General features: G+C 41.0%; 3 protein-coding genes across 3 annotated transcripts; 2 read left to right on the top strand and 1 right to left on the bottom strand.

The window, feature by feature from the left end:
* Window positions 1-160: 160 nt before the first annotated feature.
* On the bottom strand, window positions 161-2,756 carry atpaf2 (ATP synthase mitochondrial F1 complex assembly factor 2). The gene is made up of 8 exons (XM_057032720.1): window positions 2,359-2,756; window positions 2,228-2,272; window positions 1,953-2,101; window positions 1,636-1,733; window positions 1,216-1,296; window positions 955-1,067; window positions 658-773; window positions 161-382 (listed from the first exon to the last, which is right to left on the bottom strand). Exons 1-8 carry the CDS (start codon window positions 2,474-2,476, stop codon window positions 245-247), a joined length of 858 nt encoding a protein of 285 aa, XP_056888700.1. The 5' UTR covers window positions 2,477-2,756; the 3' UTR covers window positions 161-244.
* Window positions 2,757-2,899: 143 nt separating this feature from the next.
* On the top strand, window positions 2,900-5,955 carry LOC130525693 (glucose-induced degradation protein 4 homolog). The gene is made up of 6 exons (XM_057032733.1): window positions 2,900-3,288; window positions 3,652-3,711; window positions 3,916-4,023; window positions 4,109-4,210; window positions 4,309-4,439; window positions 4,554-5,955. The coding sequence occupies exons 1-6, from the start codon at window positions 3,097-3,099 to the stop codon at window positions 4,615-4,617; spliced, it is 657 nt and encodes a 218-aa protein (XP_056888713.1). The 5' UTR covers window positions 2,900-3,096; the 3' UTR covers window positions 4,618-5,955.
* An 8,420-nt stretch (window positions 5,956-14,375) lies between these two features.
* Window positions 14,376-17,934, top strand: LOC130535614 (NADPH oxidase organizer 1-like). Its single transcript, XM_057050771.1, has 8 exons — window positions 14,376-14,636; window positions 14,742-14,822; window positions 14,907-14,979; window positions 15,193-15,376; window positions 15,480-15,673; window positions 15,771-15,878; window positions 16,151-16,268; window positions 16,351-17,934. Exons 1-8 carry the CDS (start codon window positions 14,490-14,492, stop codon window positions 16,955-16,957), a joined length of 1,512 nt encoding a protein of 503 aa, XP_056906751.1. The 5' UTR covers window positions 14,376-14,489; the 3' UTR covers window positions 16,958-17,934.
* The last annotated feature ends 938 nt before the right edge of the window (window positions 17,935-18,872 follow it).

Here is an 18,872-nt window from a genome sequence, read left to right on the forward strand (position 1 = left end):
GAACGGAGCACTTTACATTTCATTGATCAATTGCCATTTTTTGAAGTAATGCACTGTCCAGAACATCATGAATGACAAAAGAAATTCAGAAAACTTCCTAACTTTCTAACAAATAGCAAGCAAAGGAGTGGTTACTCCCGAGCAAAAGAAATATGCTGAATCACAATTCATGGGTGCTTTATTTGGAGATACAGCCACATTGAAGAATACATTTTTTCCACATTAAGACCTGAACTCATCTGATTCAGTCCTGCATCAGTTTATGTTTGACTGTTGAACTCTCAGATGTCAGGTGAACAAAAAGAGCTCCAGCAGCCGTCCTCGCCCTCAGCTCATACGTGTCATAATCATGGGCCCACTCCACACTCCCCCAACAACGAATCTGCGTGAGACAGAAAAAAAAATGAACGCAAAGAAAACAAGTGTTGTAAATCCAGGTTTCAGAAGAGAAAAGACAACTTTTACATCACATTGCACATTTTGATGGTAGATGACAACACACAAGGAGGCAACATAAACACATCAGATGACAAAAATCTAGAAAATTGACTTTTAAGGGTTCTGGATCATGTCTGGTTCTTGAAATTGAGCTAGCATTTTTAAACATATCAACACCTGAAATGGCTGACAGAATTACAGTATGCTCTGCCCTCCTACCTGATATTCCTCCTCCAGTCTAGAGAGTAGCACAGCCTGTTCCACACTCAAGTGTCTGTCAATAATGCCAAAAGACAGCACAACTGACTTCAGCTGAGTGATCACATACTCGAACCCTGCAAGGAAGAAATGGTCTAGTCTGACTACAACTCATACAGCTTGTGATAATTCAATCACTTTTTTTATGTTTGTGTTTTTACATTTACACACATCCAAAAACAAAAAACAAAATAGGGTGTACATTTTTTTAAATGAAACTATTAAACATGCCTTGGATACGTTAGGGGCAATGTTTACCTGTCAGGGACCAAAAGTTGTAAGAATTTAGGTGTTGCCTGAGCGTGTCTTTGGTTGCCTCTGGGATCTCAGGACCCAAAATGCTTGATGAGGAGCCAATAGTAACATTATACCTGCAAAAGAATTGTAGGACATAAAAACATTTAAAAAGGGTTGTAGAATATGGGCATGTAGTTGTCATTTTGGAGAGCACTTAGTATGTGTAGTGGCATGAGCTGTAGCAGTGAATGCAACACAAGCAGAATATAAGTTTTTATTTACCTGTTTTCAGTCCACTGCAACACAGGGTCCCATTCATTCTTCTGTAGTTCAACCAAACCATAGGGCTCATCTACTCTGTAACTACACAGCACTTTGAATTCAGTGTGACTAATAAAACTTCAGTGACTACTAAAAAAAAATAAAGCTTCTGCACACGTAAATAGGGTCATTATCTATGGTGGGATTGTGTTGAGCTGTTTTTAGTTGCCAGTAAATGCACATTAAAGAGTCTGGAAATAGCAGGTATACTGTGAGACACAAACATTATACCTAGAAATAAGACCTTGGGAATTGCCATCACTGGACTGCCTACATGAAAGTTCATAAATTTAATAGGGAACTAAATTAATTTAGATAGCTGGATTAAATTCTGATTCATTTACTAAAATATTCAGATAATTGAATAAATGTATAATGTACCAAACGGTATCAGTCTCAAGGAACTTCAGGGCAGCAGTAATCATCTGGTCGTTGTTACGCTGGGTGGGATTATCCAGAGCTGTGTTGCACAGGGTAGTCTGTTGAAGCAGTTTTTATTTACAGTCAGTAACATGTAAAATAATCAATTCTCTGTAGATGACATTACACAGGAAACCTTTTATTACTATATAGAATAGTATTATCAACAGTTTCTGTCAGTACTTACAAAAATAATTACAATGTTTTTTTCTCACATAAAATGCAAGAACTGGGTGTTAATAATACATGAATATACTATACCAGGTAAAGTGTCATACCATATGCATGGTGTAGAATTTGAGTGTGTCTTTTTGTGCATCCCATTCTGTTGCCACAGCAATGGCAAGTGCTTCATTTGGTACAGTGAACAACTTCCCTCCAGGTGTTTTCAGTTTCCTTCTGTCTAGGTTTATCTCAAATAACCCACCTACATGAATATAATAACATTTGAAATTGTAAAAAAGCTGAAGATAACATGCTTCAAAAAGTTAACCAAAATGGAAATGGTGTCAAGACACGGTAAAAGTGCTTTTGGATAAGGTGGGACACCTACCTTCACCTTGAGATATTGTGACATCTTGATAAAATCTTTTTCTTTCTGGAAGGAAAAGGTGTGTCAGTTAATGGTAGACAAGAATTCAAAAATATAGTCGACATGAATGGATTCAGTTCAGTCATTCTTACCTGATGTGGCTGTGGAATAGTTCAAATGGAAATTACAAGACTGTCTTCTTGATGACAACAATCTGAGTGAAGACGTATCCCTAAATACCCCACTAAATCTAACTAGAGTCCTAAGCATTGCAAAGAATTTTCCAAAAAAAACCTATTTGAAGAAATGTCAGCACAATTAGCTACTTGGTTAGGCTAAGGTAGCTATTAATTGAACGCAACTTTCTACATAAGCTAACTGTTTGCCCTTTATCTTTTTGTGAAAATACATGGACTTAGAGTTTGCATACAAGGGATAGCTCCTATTTTGGCGTCGACATACTGTTTAATATCCAGCTTTCACGATGCAGCTTCTGCGTTCAAAAACACGCGTGTGACCTTCTGTTTCACAAATATCTGAACGCAAATGAGTGTATGGGAAATGTAGTTTTTAAATGTTTCAATTCGACGTTACTAAACAGGAAGGGACTACAACCGAGTCTTCCGCACTTTTAACAAATGAGCGCTCACAATTTTTTCAACGTGATGCCCGTTGTCCAATGAAAGAGGCGGATTCTGCTACCAACGTCTCTGCGTCGAGGTCCACTCACTTTCTGGAAGCTTGGCAGTGAAACTAAACGGAGGAATCAGAGGGGTATTAAGTAGTGGTAGAACCCTTTAGACCTCCTTTATCTCGTCGTAGTCCCCAGCCGAGCCTTGCGCTCAGGCGACACTTACTCACGATCGGTGTCCAGCCAGCGAAGCGGGAGCATGCCTGTCCCCGCTGGATACCTGAGCGGTTCCACGGCGGCGGCCTTCGGATCCTCGGCCTCCCTTATCCCGCCGCCACCCATAAACACACAGCAGCCCGGTGTTGTCACCTCTCTGCTCTACAGCGGTTCTAAATTCAGAGGCTACCAGAAGAGCAAAGGGAACTCCTACGACGTGGAGGTTGTTTTACAGGTATGCGTGTGTGGCGGATATGTGACTCTGAAGGCGAGCTGTCAGGTTAGCTTGGTGATCTGTCAAATGAGCGGTTGGATGATTGACAGCTCGGAAATCACTGAGTCCTGGCCTGCTGCGAGCAGCTTGCAGCGCTAGCTGGGGTTTAACCAAGGTTTTACTTACGAACCGTTTATTCAATCGTTGATCCAATGCATGACAAAATATTGGTTTGATCGTCTCTCATCGTCGGTTAAGAAGCAAGATAGATGTGCAAAAAATGCCAGATAAAAATTTCATAGCACTTGGTGTCATTTACGTGTCGACAGGTGGCAAAATACTTAAACTCTGCAAATAAGTGATGTTTGTTGTGTCTCCTTTAAGCACGTTACAATGGAGGATTCCTACTTGTGTGGCTACCTGAAGATAAAAGGACTCACTGAGGTGAAAATTTAATTTCTGTTGGTAGCGTTTTCTGTGAGCTGCTAATGAAAGGGTTAGGTATTTGTGTTCCATCTTAATTTTCAAAGATTTTTGCTGTAAGTCACAATATCTGTCAATATTTCAAGAGTTTGAATGAAAGATTTCCCGATAAAGGCAAAGTAAACTAATTGCAAAATGTAATTGCAAGACTACTTTATCTTGCAGGAATACCCAACACTCACCACATTTTTTGCTGGAGAGATCATCAGCAGGAAACGGCCTTTTCTCACCCGGAAATGGGACGCAGATGAGGACGTGGATCGTAAGCATTGGGTACATTATTGATTTCTTTGCTTCACGGTTAAGAAAACGTATGCAGAATGTGTTTTTAACTGTATCTTTGTTGGTGTGTGCACAGGGGAAGTTTCAGGCCTTCTACCAGTACGCGAAAACCTTCAACTCAGATGACTTTGATTATGAGGAGTTGAAGAACTCTGACTATATTTTCATGAGATGGAAGGTATGGTGTTGGCTGAACCAGGTTTTAGCATATCCTGTCAAGAGTCATGAGTAAATTGCATCTTTGATCTACCTCACACGGTCTATCCACCGCTTCAGGAGCAGTTCCTTGTCCCTGATCACACAATCAAAGACATCAGTGGTGCGTCTTTTGCTGGATTTTATTACATCTGCTTCCAGAAATCCACAGCCACGATTGAGGGGTACTACTACCATAGGAGCTCTGAATGGTAACTAATGTGTTTTTGTTTTGAAGTTGAGTTTTTTTTGTTTAAAGAGTTTGTTTAAAGGACTGATTCATTTGGACTTTTGGGATTCTAATATACTGTTTTCATTTGCTGCAGGTACCAGTCTCTAAATCTCACCCATGTTCCCGAGCACAGTGCAGCCATCTATGAATTCCGGTGACATCAGCCAGCACTGTGGATTTTCATTCATTCTTTTTTCTTTTGTTATTTTCTGGTTGTTGATGGAGAAAGACTTTGAAGACAAATGCTACTGAGGGAGAAAAAGTCTCTGAAAGTATGAGAATTGCAAGGCCGGTTGCATCCGCTGTTAATGGAAGGCGCTGGCCAGTGAACAAGATGCGGGACAAATGAATGTATGTATGGATGAGATTCTTCTGGATTCAAGGTTAGCATGTTGAGGCCAGCGGCGGAGACTGACTGTGGCTCCTGACTGCAGCTGTTTTGCGATCTGAATTTTGCTTTCTGTGGCTGAAGACACTCTCATATAAGCTGATTTGGGAATTTCCTCTTGTGTCGTCCAGTCCGGAATATTATCCAGCTTTCATTAAACACTGAGTGTGAGCAGTGAGCGGCATGAACACATGTCGGCACATGTTGGACAAGAATTCCTCTGAAGTGTCTCCTCTTATCCAAAACGGTCCCTCAAGAAAGAAATCGCCATGGCTTTGTAAGAGATACATAAGACAAGTGTGTAGGTCCGTGACTGATTGGAGCTTTAATCAGCCGTTAAGCTAGAGTGACAGTATTTTTTTAATGCTAAGATGGTTCCTTGTTCGACCACCAAGAGAATATTTTATTATTTTACTCGTAATAATAGATGCAGAGTGGCACTTTTTAAAGGCTGCATTAAGCAACATACACAGTTGCTTTGGAGATTGAGATCACATGTGATTGCTGTGGATTGTGTTCTGTTAAACTGCTTTTGCACAAAGATGGAGTTCCTGTTACAAATGAATGCAGTCACAACTCACAAGATCTTGTATGCATGCGTCAAGGTGACGAGTTGAACTTTTTTGACGAGGCTATGATGGGTTTACAGTGTGGGGTCCAAATAATCACAGAAAAGTACTTAAAATAGTATTTTTACCCTGCCTGCTCCCTTAAATTGTTCTTTACTTTATTTACAGACCCTAACCACATCTACCTTCATGTCTTTTTTGCTATGCAACATGTTAAACATGACTCTACAAACAAAACCCAATTTTCAAAGTCAAATTTTATCCTGTGTGTGTGTGTGTGTGTGTGTCTGTGTGTGTCTGTGTGTGTCTGTGTGTGTCTGTGTGTGTGTGTGTGTGTGAACACCATTATTTTATTCTTTTGTTAAACTGTTTTATTCTTTTGTTAAACTCCAGATGAAACTACTCCCCAATAATTTCTCTTTTCATGTGCTGGTGCCATGTTTCTTAAGCTTGTGAGAGTTGTAGTATATTTAAATTGTTTGAGAAGTGAATTTGACAATGTGGATGAAGAGAACGGATTATAAACAAGTTCAAAGAGACATTGTTTTCCTGTCTTTTTTGACTGATCACATCCTATCATCAGAATTTTGTCATCCACAACTATTTGTATTGAGTATTTTAAACTTAAAAGCAGAAGCCCTTATGAAATGTACCACATCTTGGATCGTTGAAGTTTTACGTGCGTGCTGCTCATTCCTTAGCCCGTGCTGCCCTCTACTGGGGAACATTTTATTTACAAGTTTGACTTTTTACACCATGCCTACAATCCAGTAGTAAACCCTCGTAATAATGTGTTTCTATTGACCAGTCAGCCTCAGAAATTGGTTGATCCAAATTTGTCAGTACAGGGTGAATAAAATATAATGGTATGCCGCAAGGGGGCAGGATTGCACATTAATGTGGGCCTCGTGATCAAAAAACTTCACAGTGGCATTGTAAGAAAAAGTATTTTGCTGTAACCCCTCGTAGTATGTTGTGGAATTACCATTAAGATAAAGTAATCACCCTTGGCTCTCTGCTGATCTCTTCATTACAATAAATCAGATGATTGTAGCTATTAGTGACTTGCAGCACACTAACAATGGAAACTAAACATGTTGCTATTGTTTCAGCCTCGTCAATCCTGTTCTCAGCATATTCTCATGTAGCTAAAGTTGTTTAAAATCATGTCCTGCAGGTGATGACTCTAGTATGTATCCTATATTAGTAAAACACTCTAACAGTAAATGCCTGCACTTTCCTGCAGAAATGCCTGGAAATGCCTGGTGGTAAAGCTGCCATGTTCTCTTTCAATGGAGACATTGTCCTGCCTGCAAACCACAATGATAAAAAAAACCCCATCCCTATTATTCTTGGCACACACTGCTTCCTTACTAGGTCAAGTTTCATGAAGAGACAATGATAGGAAAAAAGTACTCTAGTTTAAAACCACCTATTTGGCAAATGAGTTGATTATGTAAGTGACCTACAAAAACAAATACTCAAGGATCCTCTGCCAACAGCTCACACAGGAAATGATGCTGGGTGTCCATAGTTTAACAAAATGGCCAAGGATGAAATTTCTAAATGAGGCTTGGACAGATTTTGGTTGGGAGAAATTTTAAAGACAATAATTTAATGTCAATGATTAGATTCTTTCTTTAAGATGTAGCTTAGACATTTATAGAGTATAAATAAAGTAATTTCACCTCTGTGGGATTATTATAGATATTGATCTCTCAAGACTGTGATGATCCAAAGAATATTTTTTTCCTCCAGTAGGTTTAATTACCTCTAAATCATTTTTTAAAAAGCATAGCTTAGTCCTATATAATTGTTGTCCAAAAAAATAAAGACAATGATCTACTTTGAGAAGATGGAATTATCAGCAGGCTGATGACAGTGGAAAGAACACATCAGACTAAAAAGTTGTTAATTTTCTTCTTTAGCGCATCAACGCCTCAGAAGTGTCATGTTTGAGAGGATGACAGTGTGCTCGCAGGTTTGTTGTGAACTCCTGGTACTCCGTAATGGATCTCTAAAAAGCTTTAGGTTTAACCAGAAGGACACACAAGATCTTTGTGTGTCAGAATAGTGAGTGGAGTTGAGGATTATGCAATCATAAAACTGGATTGCGGTTTGGCAACTATCAACCACTGGTGCCTACTCAGCCTCTTGAAATGTTTTTCCTTCCTTAATTCAATTATTTGTGTCAATGACGCTGCAACCCGTTTTGTGACGAGCTGCCACAAAGTCTCAGGTCGTTGACAAACGTGGCCTGCTGAGGATTTTCCACATCACGCAGAAAAACGAAATATCTGCCCTTTTTAAGTTGACTCTTGAAAGCAACGTTGTCACTCATCCCAGAGGACTCCAGTTCTAACTGGTTTGGTGGGAGTTGAAAATACTTGAAATTCTACTCTCTCCAAACAGGTAAACACGTATGCAGACGTGCGTAAAAACACACCACTCGCTCCCCAATGACTTACTCGATGTGCATCCCTAATTAGTGGTTTCCACGGGCCTTTGCGGAGCTGTCAGCCCTCAATGACAGCTACTCATAAAACCTAGTGCCTAATGACAGACATTAAGCCCTGTCACCCATAGGAAAAAAACAAACAGGCTTTTAACTTAAAATGATTCAAACAAAGAACCCATTGTTGTTTTTTGTTTTACTTTCATGATTGCAAAATGTTTCAGTTAGCAGGTTTCTTTTCCCCCAGATGTTACATAATCTTACACAAGTTTCTCAGGCAGTCAAGACGGACAAACAAGTGGATTAAACATTCAAAGACTTGTTAATTCTTCTGCCTGTTTCTTTTTCCCACCTCATATTATTTGTATCTTTATGTCAAAAGCTCTCGTTGTGCTCTTTTTTAATGTCATGGATTATTCAGTTCATCCTGTAAATCCTGTGATCATTGTTTTGTCTGCAGCATTCAGGGAGGGGCAGCTCGTTTCCATGACAGAACAAAATAATTATAGTAAAGGTATGTCACCAGAGTCCTTATAGGACACACTTGTGGATTAGCAAAACTTGTCATGTCTATTCATGGAGCGATGAGGGGTTTTATGATTCTGTCTGATCCAGCTCGGCATATTTTCAGCTCATTTAAATCATTGAAGCCTTGTAACTTTTTAAATGCCCCATAAAATTTTATGAAAAGTTTTATTTTTACCTCTTCTTAGGCACTTGATTTACTTCTTTAATTGTTGCAATTTGAAAAACCCGTGACTTTGGGATTTGCACTGAGAGACCTGTAGTTCTTGCGTAATTTTATGAAGATGTGGCAATTTGGGCACATGTGGCAGGTCAGGGAGGTGTTGCCACTGTCATGCGGAAGGAAGAGTGTCAGCAAATTAAAGGAATAGAACGGTCATATCATTTCCACAAATGCTTTTAGGACAAGGAACAAGGAAGACAATGTCTAAAACAAGTGACTCACAGATTGTTTTCTGCAGCACTTCCTTGCACTTTTCGGTAAAGACCTATGCTAAGGTCAAGGTAAATTCAAATGTGTGAATCTCCTCTCCAGTCATATCCTATCCTATCCTATCCTATCCTATCCTATCCTATCCTATCCTATCCTATCCTATCCTATCCTATCTTCCACATCCAGTGGAACATGAATAATAAGAATGTCTAGCAATTATGGAGAAGATTGAATTGATGCTCTCTTATTGGAGGACGTGAGCTAGTGCAGGTATAGGTTGCACAGTATATCTAGAGTTAAATATGTGCCTCTGACTAAATATAACTCAGACCTGTCACACGGTTCATTCTCACTGGCTGTGCAGTGTGATGTCTGAATCATGACTAGACGGAAGTACATAAAATCTCTTATCTATGTCAATAGTCTAATTCTATTTAGACTTTATGACCAGCATCAACATCCACATCCCCTGTCAGTTCTTCATGGAGCATGTGGAGACAAATACCATGACATCACTGAGAGATCCGTGACATTCCTGTTGATGGAGAAAATATCTTGCATCAACAGGAATATCACAGGTGGATAAGGGAAGACTTAAACCTTGACATAAGGTGATGATCAAGGTAGATAACGTACGAAGCACTTCAAGTGTTCATTTTTATAATGCAGATCAACTGGTTTAGTCTAGAACAATAGCTCCAGGCACTGAGAGGTTTATGACGTCAAAGTTTTGACAGATGTTGACAAAAAAGCATCACGTCGCTCCTGTCCTACTTCTTCAGTGGCTACCCGTTAATGCTAGAAAAGTTTTCAAAATTCTTCTTCTAGACAAGCTCAAGCTCATCCTACCTTGAGGAGCTACTAGCACCTAGGAGCTACATAGCAGCCACTAGAGTGCTCTGCTCTCAAAATGCTGGTTTACTTATGGTCAACAGAATCTTCAAATGAGCGAGCATTTAGCTACCAGCGCCCCCTGCCAATTCGACTTAAACCCTTCCTTTTTGAAACATTTATAGTACAGTAATTCTGTAGTCATTATTCTAGTCACACTAATCATTATATTAGAGATTACAGGAGTACAGAAACATGGTCTACTCTCCTCTCCTCTGCTAAGGAAACAGGATTTATAAAGTAATTCTTGACCAAAACAGGAACAACCTGTACCACTTCCTATTCCAAGCATTTATATATCGTTGTGGACTCATCTGGGCGTATGTTGTATGACCACTGTGTGATTATAGGCTTAGAATATTATTGTTGTGGCACACAATGTTATGAAGGAATGGTTACATAACTATGAGTTTACCACTGCAGAACAGCTCTAATGACTCACTTTTAAAGTCACTTTTTGGTTTTCCCAGCAGGTGTCACAGACGGGTTGACTAGGACCCAAACGCAGGCCAGGACACAGTGGTAAAATGGTCAAACAGCTTTTTTTTTTTTTTACAGGGGGAGGGGGCACACGGAGCACCCAGGGAACAAAGGCGGCCCTCCAGGGCGCAGGGAACAGGGGCGGCCCTCCAGGAGACACGAAGCTGGAGCAGCCCCCCAGGAAACATAGAACACCAGCACACGACGAGGAAGACGAACAGACACGCTGACAAGACGAACCGAACAACCTCACAAGACGAACAGAACAACCTCACAAGACAAACAGAACAACCTCACAAGACAAACAGAACAACCTCACAAGACAAACAGAACAATCTCACAAGACAAACAGAACAATCTCACAAGATAAACAGACACCCTGGCATTGACAGGCAGGCTCAACCTGCTTAAATTGGCAGCCCGATGTAAATTGCCTACAGGTGCGCCTGCCAGCAGTGCCAGCTGCCACCAATTGTGCCCCACACCACCCCCTGCAGGACAATGACCGACACAACCCAGAAACCCTGACAGCAGGAGTATTGTAATTTCCTTAAGAGTTTTTTTTTGTTTATAGGCACACTATCTGTCCCAGTAAAAGAATTATATCGATAATAAATCTAATCAGGGTTTATTTAAGTCTTTCCAAACAATCTGGTTGTACCCCCATGAGCACTTAATTACAATGTCCCATAATACTTTCTAAATGACTCTGTTGAAACTAAAGGACTCTGAATGATGACACATTTCTTGAAAGCTTCCACCTTTTCTCAGAACTGCAAACATGAAACCCAATTTTCAGGGTGTATTCACAAAACCTCTGACTCTTTTTTGCAAAATGGCTCAAAACATCTGTACTCAAAATCAAACAATGTTTTAAGATTGTCACACAAGTCCATCAACATTAAAACACTACCGAGCATTCATGAAAGATGACATAAGAAAATAGAAACAAAATATCTAAAACAGTAGCACAGTTTAGATAGCTGTACCTACAGTACAACATAAGGGCCAAAGGACACAAGCTGAAGGTAAACAAAAAGAAAGTTACAGAACATTCTAAACACAATGGTCACGTTTTTGTGCAGGGTCAAACAGATTACTTCATCAACATCACAGGCAATATTCTGCCAACCCAGAGAACAGGGGATAAACCCACTGCTGTGCCTGATCCAGCCTTGGCAAGACTCCACATCTACATATGTCACCGCAGGCCAATTCCATGGCCTGGAGGAGATTTTCCCTCCTACAGGGTTGTCAGTTGGGTTGAGAAAAGGGGTGGATCATGTAAAGCAAACATTCATGAATAGCTGGTTGATGATGAACCATTCCCATATCAGGACACTGCAGGGAAAACCGACATTGTCCTAAACTATAACATGCAAGACATTCTGAAGACTGCTCAGAAATGTAAGAAGATGGGTGTTATATGGCTCGAAGGGAGCAAAATGGCAGGAGAGCCCCACAATTAGTTATAGCTGCCACATTGCCACCACGCTGCAGCGACTTCCACAATGTCCCGTTGGCCTATTATGGTCTGGCCTCTCCTTCTCTTCTTCATCAGATTAAACGTAAGACAGACTTGTGGTGAGGATTACTGTATGTACTATATTTCACTGTAAACAATCAGCACGGAATGTGTATGTGCGAATGTGGACGTACTTTCACATACTGAAGTCTTTGACCTTTAGACCTTTTTGAGTTGCTCTTTATGCTTGCTTCATGCGCTCCCTGCCGTGAAGCATTTGCTGACACTGTTGATACATTTTCTTAAACAACTTTTTGCTGTCTTTCCTGTAGTCTAATGACCTGGTTTTGAAGGACAATGTCAACTATGAAAGACTCTTGTCATTGGGAGGATATAGGAGTCCTTCCTCCCTCAAAAGGCAACACTACAAAACTGGAATGTGCAGTTACAAAAATATGAACCTGAAACTTCAAAGACCAAAGGTAAACATTGACCCAGTGCCCTGATTATGGTCGCCTGCTAAGACTGGGTCGTACTCTTTATCCGATTTCCCTCATTGTATTTCCATGAACAAGAAGATGGTCCATCACAGCGGCACAGATTTCATTTGAAATTATTGTTCTTGCTCTTCCACTCTCTTCCTCCTTGTACACCACCTCCTGAACTCTTCTTCCTCTGCCTCTCAGATTGTTTACATCCATTTTTAATATCAACTTTGAAACTCCGCCTGTGCAATATGAACTGGCTTATATTGGCTTCAACACATCATTAGCAATAAGTCTGAAGAGTTTTGGGTGTTTTTTGGGGCGGTGTGGGTAAGCTTTAGTTAGTGAGAATGCATAAAGGATAAATGTGTAAATATGTCTAACAAAGTGAAAACAGTGTTTTAGAAACACTGTTGAAGACGGCAGAAACTGCGATGCCATTTGAATGAATAAAAGGTGTATGTGAAACCTAGGAGCCCTGCACCTGGATTTCACTGGCGCTCCTGCTGTCATATTCTGAGTGAGTTAGACAAAGATGTGATTGTTTGGTAACCAAATAAAATGAATTGGTGTGATGCTATGTGGAACATCCTCATGAAAACAGGTTTGACTTTCTTTTTCTAATTGCCAGGAAGGTAATAGATTTTCCATAAGTGATCCAGTCTGGCCTCAACTCAAATGATAGACAATGCTTGTTCTATCTAGACACTAAAGACTGCATACTGTCATAAATGGATGTAATTTCTATTACAATAAAAACATTTTTGGGTGGCTGGAGGTGTTTCTGTTGCACAACAATGACTGCTCTGTTCGTCACCCGCTATTGTTCTTGTTCCAAAGGCTTAAAACAAGATCTTTTCCTTTCATTTCAAACTTTATGTGTTGTTTAATATTTTGAGTCCATTGAATCTCAGTTAAACAAAGCGTTGCCTCAAAGACATGGGCCGAGTCACCTTCAAAGCAACTTTCTTTTCAACTACAATTGTGTGACAAATAAATCAAAGAGTTGGATTAAAGAGGAATGTAAGTCATTCCTCTGTCACCCAGAAATGATTGTCAAACAGATCTAAGGCTCCTTTACATTCTGGGAGTTTACACATTCCATAGTGGTAATTTGTACATATCCGCCATGCTCAATGACATGGTTATAAATCCAGGTGTTGAAATATTCTTAGGTGTCTTGTGAGGTTGGAAGGACTGTGTGAAAGGTTGAGACTGTCTTGTGTACGTGTATGTGAGTGTGTGTGCGCGTGTGTGTGTGTTTGTGTGTGTGTGTGTGTGTGTGTGTGTGTGTGGTGTGTGTGTGTGTGTGTGTGTGTGTTGTGTGTGTGTGTGTGAGAGAGAGAGAGAGAGAGAGAGAGAGAGAGAGAGAGAGAGAGAGAGAGAGAGAGAGAGAGATTACTGGCATTACTTCAGTGGAGGCCCCCCCACACCCATGTCCACCTGATAAGTGTCTGGGATTGCCCCAGCTCACCCAACCTTTGAAGTAACACCTGCTCCCACCCAAACACAGAGGTGCACGTATACTTTACGTACTTCCCTGTTAAGAGACACTTGTGTAAGCACAGCTCTCCGCACCATACCCGATAAGAGATATTGCCACCAGATGACAAGAATGAAGTTATGGCACGTGCAGAGATGTATTTATGGACAACCAATGAGAAACAATGATATAGGAAAGGAATATAATATTGGAGAGGAATATGGGAATGCAGAATTGATGCTGTCAGATGGTTTTCAACCAGCATGACAAAAAAAAAAAAAATCTCAAAATATGTCCATAAAGTATAAATATAAAATTTGATTGTACTTTTTTTTCTAGAAGGCAAGAATATATCTAAAACATGCCTGGAGTACACCACCGACATAATATGTATAACAAAATATAATATATACCCTCAAATGAATATTAGCAAGAAGATGGTATTTTCCTTGTTGAAAGGATAGCAGGTCAAGGTTATTCTGGTTTAAAGTTGCTGCTGACATCAAGACATTTTTAATCATGCTTAAACTCATGACATATGTCAAAAGTCATATTTCATGAAATGTATAGTATGCAGGCAGTGTGTAGACAGGTCTGCCCATCATCATGACAGTTACACCCAAAGCCGGTCGGATGAGATGAGCGCGCACCGAGTGCGCACAGTGTGGAGACCTACTGTCCTAGCGACACGATTGCGCAAAATAGGTTTTTTCCCCGTGTCTTGCCTCTGGGCCACATCCCTTGAGCGTTTTGAACACACCTGGGACATCTCTGGTTAACGTGCATCCTTTCCTCCAGCCTCCTCGGTTTTTCACTCCGCCCCCTCGTCTTTGGAAGGTGTATTTATTGAAGCGGGATGCCACTGGAGTCAGATGTAATTGGTGAGTGGCTCCGATCTGTTACCGGTGATCAGAACCCAGAGCACACCATGACTGGAGACCAGCGCTTCGTGATCAGCGCACGCGTCCTTGGAGCGGTCCAGAGACAAACGCCTAAACTCAAGGTGGGCTCATCTAAACTATACCAGAGATGCTCGTGATGACCTGAAGCTTTTCTGTGCTGTTCTCACTAACTTTTTAAAAATGTTATTTTCATTGTGGCCACGCAGACGTTCATGATATCAGTCTCATGGTCTGACCAGACCGAAGTGATCGTTTACAGATCCTTCCAGGACTTCAGGAAATTCCACGTAAGCACTTTAATGTATATTTCTACTACTGCTATAGATCATAACAGCAATATTAATAATGATAATGCCAATATATTCATTCAGAGGCTTCTGAAGAAGAAGTTCCCTCAATTGAATCCTTTCCGGAAAAATAGCAGACTGATTCCCAAATTCAGAGGTAAGTAATCCCCCCCGCACGCACGCACGCACACACACACACACACACACACACACACACACACACACACACACACACACATACACCAAAAAATAAACATATATATAAAAGTTTGAGTGGGGAATGATTTTATTTTTAACACAGGCTGTTAAATATCTTAAACATCACCACTTTTCCCCTTAATTAAATTTGGGTGTTTTTTATTGCATCCAGGTGAGGCCAGGAAAAGCAGCCTCCCAAAGAAAGGATCAGCTCGACTGGTGAAACGCATGAAGTTCCTGGAGAGTTACTGCGACAAACTACTAAAATGCGAAATGACCGTAACTCGGAGCTCAGAGGTGACGCAGTTCTTCACGCCCAAAGATCATGATTTGCAGGCAGACTTCACCAAAAACAGGTGCCACTCACAACACTCACTCATAACAAACTTCAGTTTATTTTTTTTTCCTATTACATTACAACAGCAAAGTGACAGTTTAATGTTTTTTCTTGCTGTGCAGCATCGTGATGCTACTGTCTGATGATCTTCCTGATGGTTCCGGTGGAGGAAAGGTTGAGGCAAATAACATCACCCACCCGTTTGTCACCCAGACCTACCGCTGCGTTGATGCCTTTGAGACCAAGGATACCAAGAATCGTCCGTTCAAAGTCGCTGTAGATGAGAAGTTGGATGTCCTGATTAAAGACCCTGGTGGTCAGTCCAGAAACCTTTGACCCTTTATGTCTGACCAGTTCGATATTTTTGCATTCGTGGCTATAATACTGAGAGCATGTTTGTATTTCCCTGCCAGGCTGGTGGCTGGTGGAGAATGAGAGCAAATGCTTGGCGTGGTTTCCTGCTCCTTACCTGGAGCTGTGGGAAGCAGCGGAAGATGCAGAAGCTGAACACCAGCGAGGAGGTGTGTCCAATTTTTCAGTATCTCCTGTCAAACCTACTGAATCACATAAGGCATTCTTTGTCTAGAGTTGGCATTCACGTTATTCCACATGCCTGTGCCCATTACGCATAGTTTGCGTTTTTAATGTAAACCCTTGCTGTTTCAAATATTAGCCGCTAGGATGTGCTATTTACCAAAAAGTGGTCTTCTATTATTCTCTAAACTATTTACCGTACTTGGTCATTCAGTTGTAATTGAGGTAAATCGCTAAGCTTGCTTCTTGTGTCTTTCAGGTGTCCTTTACTGTGCCGTGAAGAACTACACCACTAAAAAGGAAGATGAAGTTTCTGTGCCCATCGGCTCTGTGGTCGAGGTGCTGCGGAAGTCTGACGACGGCTGGTGGCTTATCAGGTATAGAAACAAAATGAAATGCATAGATATGAATGAGAGAGAGAGAGAGAGAGAACATTTTGTAAAATAACTCTCCTCTTAGGTTCCAGGGTAAGGCGGGCTACATCCCATCTATGTACCTGCAACCATACAACAATCCACGGGCCGGCCTTTACAACCTGAGAAAGCACCACAGCTCCACCCTGAACCTGGCAACCAGCAGGGGGCCTGAGATGTCTCCCATGTACAGCAGCGACACAGAAAACAACCCTCAGCTGGTTTCAGGAGAACTGTCCAGCATAATGCCCAGTCGTCTTGTCAAGGCTCGGTCTCTGGACATCCTCTCTGAAACCTGGTCTTCAGCTCACCTCGATCAGGACACCTCAGTTCACACCAGGGAGCGCAGCATCTCCCGGGTGTCCCAGTTCTCCTCTAGCAGCGAGTTCTCCTCAAGCTCGAAAGAGGACCACCAAAGTGGGAGCAGCAGCCCCGATATCAGCCTCTCACTTCACCACTCAAGCATGGATTCCGAGAGCGCTGGGTCTCTGGTGTCCAAAGACAGCGAGAAGTCCTCCAGTCCTCCCAGGGTGCCGCCAAGACCTAAAACAGAGGAGATCATGAACCGCTGCACCACCATGACCCGCAAGGCGGCCCTAGCCACCAAGACCCGGCTTCAGATTCAGCGGCCAGAGTCCAGCCACATTCGTTAGAGGACATCTCCGGGGCGTTTGTCAGTCAGGCTCTCGTTTCTGATTTTGATATATTTACATACAGAATATTTAACCTGTTCAATGCCACAGTTCTCGCTGTCAGATAAACGTGCTTTCGTGCAGCACGTTGAACGCAGCATGAATTCGATGACGCCCTGTCAAAGGTTTGGCATCTTAAAATTAAGCTTATACTTTGTAAAAGAAATGAGGTAGCTTCAGTGAAGCAATGAAAGGAGCAGATATAGAAGAGAAAAGTCAGGCAGACATTTTCAGACTGTAATATATTAAAAAAACAAAACATTGGAAAGGTTAAATGTTTACATAATACTTCATTTAATGTACCTGGCTTTTCTCCTTTTATTATCAAGCATTTAATATAGTCGATTTGAACTCTTAAATATGTAAATATACATTATGAACCTATATTTTTTCTTTTTTTTTTTTGCTTCCACTGCATATTGTTTTATCTTACAATAGATACTGCTTAAAAAATGTATGGATCTGTAGCCGGTAGCAAGTAGGTTAAAAATAGTACGTGATGGTGAGAGATTAAACTAAATACCTGTGCCTAAACTTTGAGCTCATCATATCAGAACAGATTAAATGACCTGTCAGTAGCACAAAATAATCCTCCTAATTTTTCCACTTGTACTTTTTCCTTGTGCATGTTTTACGTACCAGGTGTTGTCATTCACAAAGACGTTCATAATTTATTCTGTGTACTGTATGTTGGGAAGTATTTACACTTAAGATACAGATACATTTTTGGCTTCTGCTTCACTTCTGATTTCTCCTTTTCTGGTTTGCTTGTATTAAGTGTGACGAGAATTGGAGCTGACACTCAAGATTTCAGCTCAAGTGAATGACAACATTTCTGGTGTTCACATTGTATACATTTATTCAGTATGTACTCTTTACCCTCCATTTTCTTTTCACTCCAGTCGAATGAAATACTAATAAAAACAAAGTAAACAGAAGGCCTCAGCCACATCCGGTGTGATCATTCAAAATAATTGTGTTATTTCCTTTAAACTGAGCACAATTTTGTTAAAATTCTCCTCTAGTAGCGAAATGCAGTACTTCACCTGGCGTCAATTCCTTCCCCTTTCACACCCTTTCCTGCAGACAAGAAATTAATTTTATGACTGCACCAAGCAATATTTCCAGTCCTAAATATCCCTGCTGTGGAAGAAAGTGGTTGCCAGGCAATTATGTGACTACCTCCAAACCATCACCTTCTCTTACAAAGACTTGAAAAAGACTCGGTATTGAAGGGTCTGCCTTTAAAAGGTGTAGATCTTACCTATCAGTCTTACGGTCTCAGTCTGTCCATGTTAACAATGAATCCTCGGCTCCCACTAAAGTTCATCATGGAGTTCCACAAGGTTCGGAAGAGGTCCAATTCTGTTTAATTTATAACTGCTGCTCTTGATAATATAACCCAAGAGACGCCCGATAAACCCTCAGAGACATAAGGGCCTGGGTGACCAGAACTCAGATAAAACTAGATAAAGTGTGTATAAAGTGCCTATAGTGTGATTACCGGTAAGCTATCACACTATAGGCAGTACCACTGTAAGGAACCTTGGATGTAAGGATGAGTGGGCCTCCATATGAGAACATCTAAAGATGCTTCTGGGCCCGTGGTGCTGATCTTCTCTGTATAGGTGGCATCTACTGCACATTTGTCCGTCCCAGGGAGAGGGATCCCTCATCTATGGCTTTTCTTCAGGTTTCTTTAACCTCAAAAGAAAGTTTTTCTTTGCCTAGTATGAGGGTCTAAGGACAGAAGATGTTAAAACTGTACGGCCTGTAGAGCCCTCCAGGGCTGATTTTGGGCTCTAGATAAACTAAACTTGAAACATTTGCATCAGCCGTTAAAAACATGTTCTGTCTTTGAATAGACCAAATATCG

This window comes from Takifugu flavidus, chromosome 1 (assembly GCF_003711565.1).
Source record: "Takifugu flavidus isolate HTHZ2018 chromosome 1, ASM371156v2, whole genome shotgun sequence".
In the NCBI taxonomy this organism is placed as follows: Eukaryota; Metazoa; Chordata; class Actinopteri; order Tetraodontiformes; family Tetraodontidae; genus Takifugu; species Takifugu flavidus.

Coding starts and splice junctions, on each gene's coding strand:
- atpaf2 (XM_057032720.1), bottom strand. CDS start 2,476: ATGCTTAGGACTCTAGTTAGATTTAGTGGGGTATTTAGGGATACGTCT. Junction 1,297..1,635: donor CTTGAGACTGATACCGTTTG/GTACATTATACA, acceptor AGTGCTGTGTAG/TTACAGAGTAGATGAGCCCT. Junction 383..657: donor GACTGGAGGAGGAATATCAG/GTAGGAGGGCAG, acceptor TGTCTCACGCAG/ATTCGTTGTTGGGGGAGTGT.
- LOC130525693 (XM_057032733.1), top strand. CDS start 3,097: ATGCCTGTCCCCGCTGGATACCTGAGCGGTTCCACGGCGGCGGCCTTC. Junction 3,712..3,915: donor AGATAAAAGGACTCACTGAG/GTGAAAATTTAA, acceptor TTTATCTTGCAG/GAATACCCAACACTCACCAC. Junction 4,440..4,553: donor TACCATAGGAGCTCTGAATG/GTAACTAATGTG, acceptor CATTTGCTGCAG/GTACCAGTCTCTAAATCTCA.
- LOC130535614 (XM_057050771.1), top strand. CDS start 14,490: ATGCCACTGGAGTCAGATGTAATTGGTGAGTGGCTCCGATCTGTTACC. Junction 14,637..14,741: donor GACAAACGCCTAAACTCAAG/GTGGGCTCATCT, acceptor GTGGCCACGCAG/ACGTTCATGATATCAGTCTC. Junction 15,879..16,150: donor AGCTGAACACCAGCGAGGAG/GTGTGTCCAATT, acceptor TGTGTCTTTCAG/GTGTCCTTTACTGTGCCGTG.